At 37.7% G+C, this 15,178-nt stretch overlaps 3 protein-coding genes across 4 annotated transcripts; all 3 read left to right on the plus strand.

Annotated features, from left to right (window-relative positions):
• The first annotated feature begins 254 nt into the window (after nt 1-254).
• On the plus strand, nt 255-3,240 carry LOC110366492 (duodenase-1). Its single transcript, XM_021307764.2, has 5 exons — nt 255-348; nt 434-581; nt 678-810; nt 2,600-2,854; nt 2,940-3,240. The coding sequence occupies exons 1-5, from the start codon at nt 291-293 to the stop codon at nt 3,105-3,107; spliced, it is 762 nt and encodes a 253-aa protein (XP_021163439.2). The 5' UTR covers nt 255-290; the 3' UTR covers nt 3,108-3,240.
• Nucleotides 3,241-7,283: 4,043 nt separating this feature from the next.
• Nucleotides 7,284-8,544, plus strand: LOC105938945 (duodenase-1-like). Its single transcript, XM_036141358.1, has 5 exons — nt 7,284-7,341; nt 7,415-7,562; nt 7,651-7,783; nt 8,032-8,292; nt 8,377-8,544. The coding sequence occupies exons 1-5, from the start codon at nt 7,284-7,286 to the stop codon at nt 8,542-8,544; spliced, it is 768 nt and encodes a 255-aa protein (XP_035997251.1).
• A 2,926-nt stretch (nt 8,545-11,470) lies between these two features.
• On the plus strand, nt 11,471-14,562 carry LOC105938946 (mast cell protease 1). 2 transcript variants are annotated; one of them, XM_036141357.1, is made up of 5 exons: nt 11,471-11,651; nt 13,466-13,613; nt 13,700-13,832; nt 13,984-14,238; nt 14,323-14,562. In XM_036141357.1, the coding sequence occupies exons 2-5, from the start codon at nt 13,513-13,515 to the stop codon at nt 14,485-14,487; spliced, it is 654 nt and encodes a 217-aa protein (XP_035997250.1). In that variant the 5' UTR covers nt 11,471-11,651; nt 13,466-13,512; the 3' UTR covers nt 14,488-14,562. The 2 variants fall into 2 exon arrangements, with proteins under 2 accessions (XP_035997250.1, XP_035997249.1); XM_036141356.1 differs by lacking the exon at nt 11,471-11,651 and adding an exon at nt 13,259-13,393.
• The last annotated feature ends 616 nt before the right edge of the window (nt 14,563-15,178 follow it).

The raw sequence follows: 15,178 nt of genomic DNA on the forward strand, positions 1-15,178 counted from the left end.
AATTATACAGTAGGAGAACTTGTGAAGCGAAAAAAGTCATGGATGGAAAAAAGTGTTTCTGATATTCATTTACATAGTGTTTGTATCAGGTTTTTGAGCATTCAAAGATCAAAGACGATAAGTCTGGTTGTACTCGTTCCAAATGATGCTTTTCAAGGGGATGTGGTTAGAAGTGAAGCAAATATAGATTTTTCTAGATAACAGCACGTGCAAGCAAAGGAAACTGCCATATAAAAGGGTCAGCTTGACAAACTACTGCTCAGCTAGAACAAGCCTGATCTGCTTGCACCATGTTCGCCATGAATGAAGTTCAGCTTCTCTTTGTACTGTTTTTTCTCAGACACACAGGTAAGAAATACACACTTCTTTTCACTCTTAAATAGATAAATAGGCCTCTGAACTGTCTTTGTCTTTTACCCACCTACTTTTGTAGTTCAAGGATATCACATCATACATGGACACAAAGCTCCACCAAACTCAATGCCGTATATGGTCTCAGTGCAAAGCAATGGGAAACATGCATGTGGAGGATTTCTGATCAGTGAGGACTTTGTGGTCACTGCTGCACACTGCAGTACACCGTGAGTCTATGGTCATATTATATCGCAATGCCTGATTATTTGTAAAGTTATTTGATGTAAATGTATCAATAACCTGCTTATTGGTAATCATTTCAGAGAACCTGATGTGGTTGTTATGGGAAATCAAGATATCCAGAGTTCAGACATACAAACAAGGAACATTGAATACATTTGCAAACATCCGAGTTACCAGAATCTTGGATTTGGCCATGACATCATGCTTCTTAAAGTAAGTATATGGCTCTGAAGGGAGTTCATGATGATTGATGTGTCGAGATTAATCATAGTTATTAATATTAGCACACTCCATAAAATGAGTTTAAAATATTGTAATTGCTTATTATTAATCAGATTTCCAGCACCATAAATATCATTATTATTATTAGTAGTAGTAGTAGTAGTAGTTGTAGTATTGATATTCCTAGCAATAAAATGTTGATGATTTCTCCTGATCACATATTGACTCTCTTTCCAAACCACAAAAAAATATCCCAAAGGCATTCTATTAAAAAAAAACTAAAGCAAAAAAAAAAAAAATCTATATTCATATAAAATACAGTAATTACTTGATAATACCAACTGGTAATAAGAAAATCTACTAAGAATTAAGTTATATTTTCATATAAATTAATACCATGATAACAACACCAATGAAATGAAGACAGGCCTGATAAGAAAGAGGTTTGTTCAAAAGGTGCCATATTCACTTTTAGAGAAATTCAACTACTGCAGAAATTCAACTACTAAATATGCATCTGCCTACTTTCTTTTGTATATATATATATATATATATATATATATATATATATATATATATATATATATATATATGGAAACGCCAGTCACTTTGCCACAAAAAGCCTTTCCCAGAATCCCAACAGGCTGGAGAGAATAAGATTTAGACATACCACACTATACTGAAGACTGCAAATATCCAGGTAAATGTTAAATTACATAGCATTTGTGGCTACTGAAGGAAAGGGACTCATTTCTATTCCCTTTTCAAAAAAGAAAACTGTTCCTTGCTCTATACAGGAAATTGGGTCAACAGTGGTGCAGGAGTTAGGGAGTTCGTCCTGCAATTGGCCGGTTGCGAGTCCGATCCTCTGCTTCAACTGTCTCAGTTGTTGTGTCTTTGCGCAAGACACTTCACCCAAATTGCCTGCTGGCCGTTATATGGCAGCCTCGCCTCTGTCAGTCTGCCCAAGGGCAGCTGTGGCTACTAGCATAGCTCAACACCGTCAGGGTGTGCATGTGTGCATGAATGGGTGAATGACTGAATGTAGTGAAAAGCAATTTGGGGTAAAACGCTATACAAGTACAAGCCATTTAACATTTTACAGTTACATTTAAGACTTATTATTTTGTGATTAAAATATTCCCTCTTTACGTGCACAGCCATCTGTTTATCTTTGCTGAAATAACTCCTATGAAAACACATTCAAGGGACTTTTGAAAACTAGTTTTATTAAAAGAGCAATTATGAAGTATAGTTTACCTGGCATTTTAATTTGAGCAATTGTCATACTGATGATGCAAAACCTTATCATGGTAGCCACAAAACCCCAACAATCTCTAAAACACTAAAACACATCTCTTTAGATGAGCATTTGAAACACAGGTATTCTTTAAAGGTGGTTGGTGTTTTATTTGTCACATACTCAGATGTGTCCTTTCAGAAAATAATTTTTATGTGTTTCTTTTATATCTAGTTTCCTTTTGACTTGTATTGTATCTCTTCCTCACTCTTTTCTTGTCTAAGCATCCCTAACATGTAAAGCACTTTGAACACCAGATGGAATATTGTGAAGTACAAAATTTTATTTGATCACATCTAGAAAAGTAGCAGTATTACTTGATATGTCCAAACGTGTAAAAATTAAGTGTTCATTTTTTTCTAAAAAGCTGAAACCTATAGATGTGTTACTTTACTTATTTCAGTACAATTACGAATGTGCGTATGGAAAATTTGTGTGTTTTAATTAATTAATTAATTAATGTATTTATTGTATTTTCAGCTCTCTGGAAAAGTCTCTTTAAACAACAGGGTGAAAACCATTAAATTTCCAACTTCTGATATAATCTTAGCCGACAATGAAAACTGTTCAGTTGCTGGATGGGGTAAAGATGAAACCCATAACGTCAGTCATTATCTGAGGGTGGCAAATGTGCGGATCGTAAATCCAAAAGTCTGTCAGATGCAATGGGATAATACTCTTCCACCCAATGTGATCTGTGCTGGTGGATATCAGACAAACAAAGGTTTCTGTCAGGTATGTCTTTTGAATTTTGAGCATATTAATAGTGTAAACATCCTTTGATAAATATCAAGCCGAGTAAAATTTCTCATCTTTTCAGGGTGATTCTGGTGGCCCTCTGGTGTGCAACGGGATTGCTGTTGGTATCGTGTCATTCAACAGATATAGAAAGTGCGACTACCCGGATGTACCCAACATCTACACAGATATCTCTAAATATCGTCAGTGGCTCAATACCGCTTTGAAGGAAAGGAGATGTAGTCCTTAAAGTTTTAGAATGAAACATTGTTCCATGTCACCCTCAGTTTGTGGGTGGTGAAGTTGTGCCTTTTATTTAGTTTGCAGTGTCAGCTTCTGCTCTTCACCTGAATTATGCAATAAAACAACAGCCTTTCAAATGCTATGAGCTCACTTTTTTTATAAAATGAACGCACAGATGCATGTACGAAATGCTAAAGGACATGCTGTTTTAAAGCTTTTGTTATGCAGTTGTACCATATACAGGTAATTCCCAGATAAAAAAAATAAAAAAAAACCATCCCTTAGGTGTCATGGTTTGTTTATCGATGAACTCAGGACGCACACACGGGACTAAAGTTTAAGAGTTTTTATTTAAAGGAAGTGTGCTGAATGGCGGATGATGAAGACCGGAGGTTCAGGGCTGCAGAAGGTCAGGGATGAATGTGATGGCAGGAGCTGACGGGCCGGAGTGAGAGAGAGTCACAACTATACAGGCCGCAGGGAAAGCTCAGTACTGCTCGGCTAGCAGGGCCCGTAGCCACAACAGCTTAGCAGTTCATTGGAGACACCAGGGCACAGAGCTGAGCTTCACCAGGGCGGCTAGTCAGGTTAGCAGAACTTGAGAGACACCAGGGCACAGAGCAGAGCCTTTCCAGGATGGCTAGTCCAGTTAGCAGTTCTCTGGAGACACCAGGACACAGAGCAGAACTTCTCCAGGGACAAACAGCAAAGTATGAGTCTATAGAAAACTGGCAGGACTAACCTTAAACAAGAAAAACAAATCTTCCAAGGCAAAACCAGGGACTGGCATGGAGAGGTGTGGAATGATGACGTCCCAGTGCTGAACTGAAGGCAGAGGGAGGTTAAAATAGAACACTTCACAGGTGGAACCAGGGTCTGGCTAATTGACTGGTAAATGATTATCAGGTGTGACTGACTGCTGAGGAGGTGAAGTGAAAATTGACAGAAAATAACTGATGACTGAAAACTAACAATAAATAAAGTCAAACCTAACCCAAAAGAGATGAAAAAATGAAAATAACAGAAAAACAAAGCAAAAACAAAACTCAACCATGACATTAGGTAGCAGTGTATTGCCACACTGAGTGGTGCACAGGAAACAACCTGTGGTCAAGGTACTTGCTCAGGGACTCGGGGACACGCTAGGTTCTCTAACCACAAGGCCACCACACCCCATTGTAAAGTAGCATAGCTCAAAAATAGGAGGGAATTGTGGTCTGTGATTTTTAATACTAACAACCACACAATATGGTTCACTTATAGCAAAACAATTCTCATAATAACTGGATGTGGATATCTCCTGTGTAGGGTGACCATAACATAAGAGCCAGTTTTTAAAATGGTCACCAGTTGCAACTGTCTCTAGTTGTAGGATGAATATAATTTAAAATAAAGCACATCATTATTATTGAACAATATTACTGTGAGTTGCTGCAAAAAACAACATGGTTCCATGTCAATTTTTTACAGTGCCCCTAGATATCAGTGTACCAAATATGGTGCTCTACTTTCTTCAGAAATGTCATCAAAATGTAAAGAACTGCAGATCCCTTCATATTGATGTTTATGAACATGAAAGTCTGCGCATGTCGATAGTCATACTGGCTGCCTCTTTAGCAACTGCCCAGCAACGTGACGTGACTGCTCCCATCTTTCTGAGACACTAAAATCTTAGGCAAAATTTATACATTATAATATATTATACATTATACTTTTCAGTAGAGAGGTCATCAAATGCATACAACTACAGATGTTTTGCTAAAATGTTGTTTTCATACATACCGGAATACCGCTGGATTCGTCGACATTGGTAGGAAACATCTTTCTGAGAAAATCTTTGGCGAAACTAATATAGGAAAGGTTATCTATCTTCCCTGAACACTGAACGAAGATGCTGAAAATAATATCAATACTTCTTGCTATAAATGTAATTAAAATGCATAAAAACGCAGATGTTTTTCTTAAATGTTTACTTTTCCACTGGCAATGTCCAGCCATCATCTTTTTTTTCTTTTTTCTTTCTTTTGCTGGTGAAAACCTGATAATCACGTGACCTGGTTGCAAGCCAATGTAAATGACTAGGCCCAATAAAACGTGAACCTTGCACGTTTTGAAGAGCCAAATTGTGACACGACTACATCTTCCATTGCTGACGAACGGAAATATTACACATTTTTCAGTGAGACTGGGTTGGCTGAACATGTAACAACTACCCTACCTCATGTAAATCCACAATGTGACAACTGCTGTAAATGAAAAATCCATAGTTTTTTTTAAAATAGAAATCAGAAAATTCTGCCAAAAAATGTTTTGCATATATTTAAAATGTTTTACTTGGCAAAATACTAATACTGCAAATCATCCTGAACATATGATTCCGGTTAGTGGCACCAACATGATTTGGGAAAACTTTTTTCTGCACGGAAAGCGAAAAGTCGTCGGAGTAAATAAAACATTGTATGGAGCTAATTACAGGACCGTCCTGGAAGAACACCTGTTAAAGGCTGCAAAATACTTGAGAATGCAATTGGTGAACTTAAGTTCTTTTTGTAGAAAATATATATATAATTCTTCTTAAGTGTGAGCATTGCGAGAATGGTTGTTTGTCCTGTCTGTCTCTGTGTTGCCCTGCATTTGATTGCCCTGCAGCTGTCAATGGTCTCACTTATTGACAGCTGGACATAGGCACCAGCACCCCTCGCTTATCTGGAACAAACTTACAGAAAACTGTAAAAATGCTGAAAACCTCGGTTCCTTTAAATCAAGACTAAAAACACATTTGTTTAGGACTGCCTTCGACTGCTCTAGTTAAACAGTTCTACTGAAACATCTCTAGTTCAACTTTTTTTTTTTTTTTCTTTTTAGTCCAACTGGTTTTAATGTTCTACTTTGTTTCTACATTTTATTCCTACTTGCTTTTATTCTGTTTTATATTTCTATATTTTAATCATGCAAAGCACTTTGCATTGTCTCTGTACTGAATTGTGCTATACAAATAAATTTGCCTTGCCTTACCTTGCGACCCCAACAGGGATAAGCATGTAGGAAAATGGATGAATAATTTATAGTTAATTGACAAAGAAAAATTAATCATATTAGTTAATTGTAATCAGTGGTAAAATATCCTATGCAGTTTTACTTTTTAGACTTTTCTTAGAAATACAGTAGTATTGAGTATAAATGGGTGAATGACTGGGTCTACATCCACCCAAATGTAATTGTATGTAATTCCACACCAGTGAGTGACACGGTAACACTACTACGGAAGTAAAGAAGGACGAAGACGGAAGACAGAAAATTGGAGAAAACAACAAGCGCAGGAGAGAGCGAGAAAAGAGGCATTTGTGTGGGCTGATGACAAGGCGGTGAATCAAATGCAGTAGAGGAGCACAATGTAGTTAGAGTAAAGTCCACAATAAATTGAATAGTGTCTGGAACAAAACTGCAGCTCAAAAGTACTTTTTTTTTCAATTCTATTTTATTTATATAGCGCCAATTCATGAAACATGTCATCTCGAGGCACTTTACAAAGTCAAATCAATCATATTATACATCATTGTTGATGTTTGTGTTAGTGCATGCGGGTTAAGGGACAGGCAAGGTCTGCGTTGGCTTGTATGCGCAAACACACTCCATTCTGGGAGTAGATTTCAAATTTGGTCAGTTTTGTGGCCGCTTATCTTTTTAACCGAGAAGTTAGTGAGATACACCCAAACTGTCTTTGTCTCAGCAAGCCTGATTGTAGTGTGAAGTGCTTTGGCACGGTTGGTCCTGATAAAAGCATCATACAAGTACCATTTATCATTTACTATAATTGATGTTGCCACTATTCTATAGTACAAATGCATTTGTGTGAATCCGAGACGATTGTCCTGTTGGAAACGAGCACATTCCAATAGAACAAGCAACATAACTAAGAGGAGGTTCTAAGTGAAATAGGAATCAGTATAAGAAAGAAAAAGGCAGATTGTAACAGACTGTGAGAAACTCTCACATTCAATTACAAAAACTGACTCACACTGGAGTGGGTTCAAAGAGGATGATATAGGTTAAAAAACAGGATAACCAGACGGATGTGGGTGTAAAAATATAGATGACTGTAGATAAGAACTCCCTGTGACGTAAACAGCAGTATAAAAGGCCCAGATTTAAACTTTGAGCATAGGTTGGATTTGCTGGTATCATGAATGGTCTATGCAAATTTGTGCTTTTCAACATTCTGACATGTTTTGGACAAACTGGTAAGAATTTATAAGATTCTTACTTTATAACTGTCCGACAGAACACATTTTTTACCTTCAAATTTAATTTCAGTCCACGGGAGTGTCATCATACATGGAGAAAAAGCCCCAAACAACTCGATGTTGTACATGGTCTCAGTACAAAACTTTTGGGGTCATGTATGTGGAGGATTTCTGGTCAGCGAGGATTATGTAGTCACAGCTGCACACTGTAATGAAGGGTTAGTCCATGTTCTTATTTCATGTCTGTTTCTGACTGATGACTGTTAAAAAGCCCACTTTTAATTATTTCAAAACATATTGCTACAGGAAACCTGATCGTGTTCTTCTGGGAACCCAAAATCTACGGAGGCAGAACATTATGACAATGAAAATTGAAAGCATGTGCAAATTCCCAACTTATAAATCCGTTGGACTTGGTGATGATCTCATGCTCCTTAAAGTAAGTATATATGATTATGCGTAATATGTAATCTGATATTTGGTGCACATTTATTTATGTGAATTATATAAATTCAATCTGTACTGAAAGCGATGTCTATTTATCTAAATAAACATGTTTTTAGAAGATGATAGTTCATTTATTTTAAAAACACTACTACTACTAATAATAATAATAATTTATTTAACAAACATAAAAAAAAAAAAAACAATGACTAGTAAGTATTTGTCATTTTTGTACATCTGCAGTTGTCTGGGAAAGCTCCCCTTAACAACGGACTGAAAACAATTCCACTTCCATCACCTGAAATGAATCTCACAGAAAATCAGATCTGCTCTGTGGCTGGATGGGGTAAAACCGAAACCAACCCCTTTGGTAATGTGGATGATCTGAGAGTGGTGAATGTGTCGCTTTTAAATTCTCAACTCTGTCGGGCGATTTGGGGGGATAACTTTCCTTCCAAGGTGATCTGTGCTGGTGGATATGGTACCAACAAAGGATTTTGTCAAGTAAGTTGTATTGCTTCGTATATTTTCTAAACATCATGTGGTCAATGTAAACATAAAACTTAGTAAGATTTCTGTACTTTAAAGGGTGACTCCGGTGGTCCTCTGGTATGCAACGGGATCGCTTTTGGTGTCGTGTCATTCAACAAATACGCCAACTGCAATTACCCAGATGTACCCAATGTCTATACAGACGTCTCCAAATATATTGAATGGATTGACAAGATTATGAAAGCTAAGAAATGTGTGTCGTAAACTTGTTACAGAAGGTCTTTGGAATCATGAAGATCTTTTTTCATTTCCTCTGTCAGCTGATGTTTTGCGAAAGAATTGTAAAATAAAGTACAATGCATAAAAAGACAGAAGCTATTTTTACAGTACACAAAACTCCACAATAGGTTAGTATGCAAATAGAGCCATAATCTTGATGAACATATTGGGTATAAATCCACAAATTTAAATAAGTGTAAATTATGGTACACTCAAGAGTGCGTCAGGTTTTTTATCATCTGCCATCAGGCATATTTGTAATTATATTTAAATTTAGATCAAGGAGAGTTTTGTGAAAAATCATAGGATGTTCCTTTTACTCGGACCTTTTATCTCCGTTTAAGCTGCTGAGCGATTCTTTGTTCTCTGCCATCTTTTACACAACAAAGCACAGTTGTTGCCACATGTTTTAATATCTGCACATTTAGATAAATTCTAAAATCAAGGAGGGGCATTGAGGGTGTTGTGCCTCACAGACTCAGATGATGACGCACATTGGATGGATGATACACAGTTACATGCGTGTCAGACTATAAGACCCCCCCCCCCCCCTTCGTTCAGAACACAGCCCTGAAGGCAGAGCATTGTAACTTGAACTCCCCCAATATTCAAGCTACAGTGCTCCTACAAAGCCCCATTCCAACTCAGCACATCCCTCTTTTATTCGCTGGCATGCAGTTACCAGCTTTGGCAAGCAAATTAATGAATGTCTATTTTTCAGGTAAAAAAAATTTCTTCAAATTGGAAACACGGCTAAGTAAAATCTACCTCCTATGTAATCAATAACAAAGCAGATAAACAAGATGTGATTGATCTTTCTCTTTGTGTTTTGTTGTAAAGGATAAGCCAGAGACTGAAGCAGCTTTCTCCTTCCACGATTGTCTGAAGCAAGGAAAGCTGCACCAGAGATCCAGCAAAGCTTTCCCATGTTGTGACAAACATTGTATGTCTATGTTTTATATATATATATATATATATATATATATATATATATATATATATATATATATATTATTATTATCTCTTTCTCTCTCTCTTTCTCGGACACAAATCAAATTAGACCTCTTCATGTTTCTATTTTGCGGCGTAATTTGAGAGTCAGACTCAGATTTAGAAGCTGGTACATGAAATAAATAAAGTGAGAACACACACACACAGGTGGGTTATCAGAATTTAGTCCGTGAATCCAACTGGATGGTCACTGCTTCAGAGACATATCAGGTTGTGGAGGTTTGACCCTTCTAAGTGTCTCCTTCTTTCTCTGGCTCCAGGCTGAGCCACCAATGCAATGTGTAACTTTACTACAATCTAATTCAAATTTTGTTTTAATTTTATTTCCATTACCTTTGTTATGATGCTTGTGTTACTGTAACTGCAACCGCAAATTTGTTGTGTGTGTTCTGGTCATTTGAGCATGATATGCCACCTTTAATATGGCTATAAAAAAAGCTTGTTGCATTTTTTTAAAAACAATTTTAAGGTATGAGGGATTGGGGGTGCATCAACCTGGTTGGGACACAGAAGGGTGTGTGTGGCTAAAAACGTTTGGGAACTGCTGACTTAGATAACTTGTTCAAGTGGAAAATTCATGTCAATATGTTATGTTCCCATCTACAGCAGAGACTGTATTTCTTAAATAAACTAGTCTTTGGGGTTAACCAGAAACTCATGTTTTTAATTCTATCAGGCCATATTGGAAAGCATCATTAGGTTTGGAATGTCAACGTGGTAAGGCAACCTCTTTGTGCAACTAAAATCTAAACTTAGTGGCATGGTAAGTACAAACTGCAATGAAGGTGATAGGAAGGACTGATAACTCCTCCTTGCAGTACATCTATGAACAGTCGGTCCTCAAACTTGCTTGGAAGGTACTGTCTGATCCCGCCCACATCCTCAACTCACAATACGAGCTGTTACCACCTGGCAAATCCCTGCTTGCAGACTTAAGAGATTTAAAACTAATTCATTCATTCATCAATCAGATTGTTAAATAAAGCAGGTGTATAGTATCTTGTCATGCTTCTGATGCTCTGGTCTTATCTGCTGGTCTGATTTGCTAGTTCACATGCTAGATTGGTGTGTGTGTCAATGTTCTATTATGGATCAGATTTTACCGAACTGGGTCCCGATTGCATTTGTTTGTGGGTCTCTGAACCCCATGCGGGCCCATGGTGGCTTGTCTCCCCATTGTAGAAGCCTTCACGGCCAATGGGAAAAGAGAGAGATGAAGGGGGAGAGGCTGAGTTCATAGCGGTGCCCCCCCCCCCCCCACCCACCCACCCACCCACCCTGCTGTGAGGGGCAGTCCCTTGGTGCCTGCAGCCTCTTAATGCATCAGAAACGGTCCAATTTTATTCCACTTGGCTGAAGGCACAACACCACAGGTAACAGACCTCCTCACCTCATGTCTAATGATTGGTCCAGCCATCCTGCAGATAAAGCTCATGTCATATTCAGGATCTCCTTCTTCCAGTCATAATTCTCATCTCATCCACATAGATGTTCTCAGACCTCCTTTATTGCAACACATACTTTAGTATTAATCTACTTTATTAATCCATTGATCTGTGGTCTTCAATAAGCCTAACTGTGCAAAATAGTCTTTAGGGTCTGATAAGACTCGTACCAAGTTGCAAAAGTCAGTCCTTTTTAAATGATATGACTTACTGTGTTGCTGTGACATCTCTGCATTTGGGGCTAGTGGAGCCCCAAATGCTCCACTATATCCCCAGTATAATCCAATAGTTGGGATTATTGTCATAATCTCGGCATTTGTGCTGGTCTGATTACCACCTGACACACCCGAGAAGCTACGCCCTGTTCTCATCTACGCTCATCAGATCCACCTGCTCCGTTTACTACTCAGACCAGACACTAGTGAAAGATTATTTTGAGCCTCTGGTGAGTCTAATCCATAATTTTCTGTCTACCTGCCTGTCCATGATCTGACCCAGTTTTGTCTGCTGATTCTCTGTGCCTGCCTTGTCCTTGTCGGACCTGTTTGCCTGCCTGTTACTGGACTTGTATCTGTGCCTTGACACTTCTGATCACCCGGCTCTGACTCTGGACTTGCCCCTGGTTTTGGGACTCTGGTAATCCCCTTTTATCTTCCTGCAAAACTCTGTCTGCCCGGTTTTGGCTCTGTGCCCGCATTCTGCAGTTTACTTCCAAGATAAACGTAATCTTTTACGAAACCTGATTTTGTCTGGCTGAATTCTTGGTTCTTAGTTTCTGTTTGTGACAAATATGGCAAATTGAATTCAAATCAGGCGATTAACTAAGTTTTTCTTGACGCTTTCTCTCAAATGTGTTTCATCTCTATTTTTGCACTATATTTTTCATTATTTTAATGTTTACATCATTATTCTGATGTCTTTCATATATAAATAAACATACACATTTCCTAAAATGTCCTCACTCAGGTACACTGGTTAATTTTTTATCATGCTCTTTTTAACAACTAATAACTTTACAATATTTGTTCCTTATGTTGCACATTTGGCCTTACTGCACAGTGTCTGCCAAGTATGTTGTGATAAGAAATATTGCAGACACTAATACTTCCTTCCTCAGGATTTTAATAATGGAGAGCAGAGTTAATATTTGGCTCCTGACGACACAAATCAGTTTTAGAGCTTGACTGTTGTTGTTAATTTTATACTAAATGTCACAGAATGCTTAGGCCATTTATGGTCGGTTTCCTTTTTTATTACAGTGATCTAACTCTGGCAGTAAATGCCTGCAGTGCTATATATGTTGTTCTGGGTTATTTGTGACCTCCTAGATGACGATGATTTATGTGCAGTTGGAGTGATTTTGGTCGACCTGCCACTCCTGTTCATCACTGTTGCAGGTTTTCTCCATTTGTGGAAGATAGTGATTCTCTGATGTCCCAAAGCTTTAAGAAATACATTTTCACCCTTTTGCAGATGGATAAATATTAACAACTTTCTTTTATCTGTTCTTCAATATTTTAATTGGTGTGTAATGTTTTGCTTTCAAAGAAATGTTAGCCACCTTCATCTTGTCACACAGGTTCTATTTAAATGTTTTCTTGAAGATTATCTTTGACCTCTGGGTCCCTTGTAAAACTGAAAGCAAAAATGTTTAATTCAACAAGGGGTAACCAGATAGGTCCCAGTTGGCTTTGGAAAGCTTTTTTTCTCGAAGAAATGAAATAATGAAAACATTTTTTTTTTTGTTTACTCAGGTGATCTGTGTGCAAAAACAACATTTGTTTGATGATCTGAAACAATTAACAGACAATAACAGAGGACATCTTATTCATAGCGACTATTGCTAACAACTTAGATTAATTAGCTTCACAGTGTGGCATTCATCTAAGGTGCAGCAGGATAGATTTTAGTTTTGTGTCATTAATCAGCTTTAAACTGCCAAGTTGTACCCAGTGGCTACACAGATATTTCTCAATATCTTCTCTATAAGATTGTGAAATGTTACTTGTGAACTTTTCACATTAAGCTGTGCTCCACAAACATTCAAAATTTTACCTGATTCTTATTTGTCTTTAAAAACTCAACTGAAAAAAGCGTTTAGAACATGTTAACAGCACCATGAGAAGGTAAAGACATTACTATAAATTACTCACACCGGTGAGGGTTTAAAAGCTAATGATAGATATTGAAAACAAGTTAACTTGACGGATGTGGGTTTAAAAATATAGATTGCTGTAGATAACAACTGACTGTGACCAACCAGCTGTATAAAAGGCCCAAATGAACACTCCTGTGAACACAAGCTTGATTTCCTGGCATCATGCATGGTCTAGGCCAATTTGTGCTTTTCAACGTTCTGGTGTGTCTTGGACAACCTGGTAAGAATTTATAAGATTGTTACTTTCTAACTGGCTGACTATACTAATTTTTACCTTTCACTATATTTCCAGTTCATGGAAGTGACATCATACATGGAGAAATAGCTCCAGACAACTCGATGTTGTACATGGTCTCAGTGCAAAACTTTTGGGGTCATGTGTGTGGAGGATTTCTGGTCAGCGAGGACTATGTAGTCACAGCTGCACACTGTTATAAAGAGTTAGTCCATGTTCTTATTTCATGTCTGTTTCTGACTGATGACTGTAAAAATGTCCTCTTAACCATTTCATAATGTATTGCTTCAGGGAACCTGATCGTGTTCTTCTGGGATCCCAAAATCTGCAGAGTGAGAACATTATGACAATGAAAATTGAAAGCAAGTGCATATTCCCAAATTATGAATCTGTTGGACTTGGTGATGACCTCATGCTCCTTAAAGTAAGTATATATTATTACAAGTAATATGTAATCTGATATTTGGTGCACGTCTATTTATTTGAGTTACATTGTTTTAATCTGTACTGAAGGCAGTGCTGGCTTTAATTTAAAAAAAGAGAGATTAGCATTTGCCATTTTTTTCCGTCTTCAGTTGTCTGGGAAAGCTCCCCGAAACAACGGACTGAAAACAATTCCACTTGCATCACCTAAAACAAAGCTGAGAGAAAATCAGATCTGCTCTGTGGCTGGATGGGGTGGAACTGGGAAAGACCGTTTTGTTAATGATCTGAGAGTGGTGAATGTGTCAATCATAAATCCTGAACTCTGTCAGGCGATCTGGGGGGAAAACTTTCCTTGCAAGGTGATCTGTGCTGGTGGATATGGTACAGACAAAGGATTTTGTCAAGTAAGTTGTATTGCTTTGTATATTTTCTAAACATCATGTGGTCAATGTAAACATAAAACTTAGTAAGATTTCTGTTCTTTAAAGGGTGATTCCGGTGGTCCTCTGGTATGCGACGGGAAAGCTGTTGGTGTCGTGTCATTCAACAGAGCCTTCAACTGTAATTACCCAGATGTACCCAACGTGTACATAGAGGTCTCCAAATATGTTCCATGGATCAACAAGATTCTAAAAGCTAAGAAATGTGTGTAAACTCAGGAAGATGTTTATTTTCTTTCACTGACTCTGTCAGCTTATGTTTTGCAAAAGAATTTTGAAATAAATCAATATGCATTAAAAACCCTGAAGCTCTATTTAATTTATAAACAAAAACACATGTACACAAAGTTTTGCAGAATATGAAATTGTGCAAACAAAGCATTAATCCTTTGTTCCTTCTCACCCTCATGCTAACTGTCTCTGGGTCAGATTCATCAAAGGCTTGTGCGTCCAAAACCAGACAGCATATATACACCAATAAGATGATAAGGGGGAATTTGGTTGGTTTGCAAACAGAAGTTCTACAACGTAAAGGCAACACAATCTTTTTTTGTTGTTTTTCTGACTAATTAAAAAAGCATTACAGCTAACAATAAAGAGATAATCTGAACAATCAGTTTCAAATTCAGGCAACAACACCTTCGATTATTATTGATATTTTTATTAATATTTGTCTCTCTGGCTGAGTTTTATCAAGCCTTTCTGCGGTCAGACATTTTCCCTCTGCTGCAGCACTTGACACATGCAGGCGTTACACTGCGTCATTAAACCACTGACTTGTTTCCCCTCCTGCAACGCTCCTGCTCTTCTACCTTTGAGTTCTTTTACAGCAGCAGGTTTATCATCTCAGCCTCCTGACCAGACATTATTACTTATCTATAGCTCAGGGTTCCTCTTGAGTAAT

The sequence above is a fragment of the Fundulus heteroclitus genome, chromosome 9 (assembly GCF_011125445.2).
Source record: "Fundulus heteroclitus isolate FHET01 chromosome 9, MU-UCD_Fhet_4.1, whole genome shotgun sequence".
NCBI lineage: Eukaryota > Metazoa > Chordata > Actinopteri > Cyprinodontiformes > Fundulidae > Fundulus > Fundulus heteroclitus.

Excerpts from the sequence above, each read along its gene's own strand:
- LOC110366492 (XM_021307764.2), top strand. The coding sequence starts at position 291 with ATGTTCGCCATGAATGAAGTTCAGCTTCTCTTTGTACTGTTTTTTCTC. Across the intron at positions 811-2,599 it reads ATGACATCATGCTTCTTAAA|CTCTCTGGAAAAGTCTCTTT; the intron begins GTAAGTATATGG and ends TTGTATTTTCAG. Across the intron at positions 2,855-2,939 it reads CAAACAAAGGTTTCTGTCAG|GGTGATTCTGGTGGCCCTCT; the intron begins GTATGTCTTTTG and ends TCATCTTTTCAG.
- LOC105938945 (XM_036141358.1), top strand. The coding sequence starts at position 7,284 with ATGAATGGTCTATGCAAATTTGTGCTTTTCAACATTCTGACATGTTTT. Across the intron at positions 7,563-7,650 it reads GCTGCACACTGTAATGAAGG|GAAACCTGATCGTGTTCTTC; the intron begins GTTAGTCCATGT and ends ATATTGCTACAG. Across the intron at positions 7,784-8,031 it reads ATGATCTCATGCTCCTTAAA|TTGTCTGGGAAAGCTCCCCT; the intron begins GTAAGTATATAT and ends GTACATCTGCAG.
- LOC105938946 (XM_036141356.1), top strand. The coding sequence starts at position 13,336 with ATGCATGGTCTAGGCCAATTTGTGCTTTTCAACGTTCTGGTGTGTCTT. Across the intron at positions 13,394-13,465 it reads GGTGTGTCTTGGACAACCTG|TTCATGGAAGTGACATCATA; the intron begins GTAAGAATTTAT and ends CTATATTTCCAG. Across the intron at positions 14,239-14,322 it reads CAGACAAAGGATTTTGTCAA|GGTGATTCCGGTGGTCCTCT; the intron begins GTAAGTTGTATT and ends TGTTCTTTAAAG.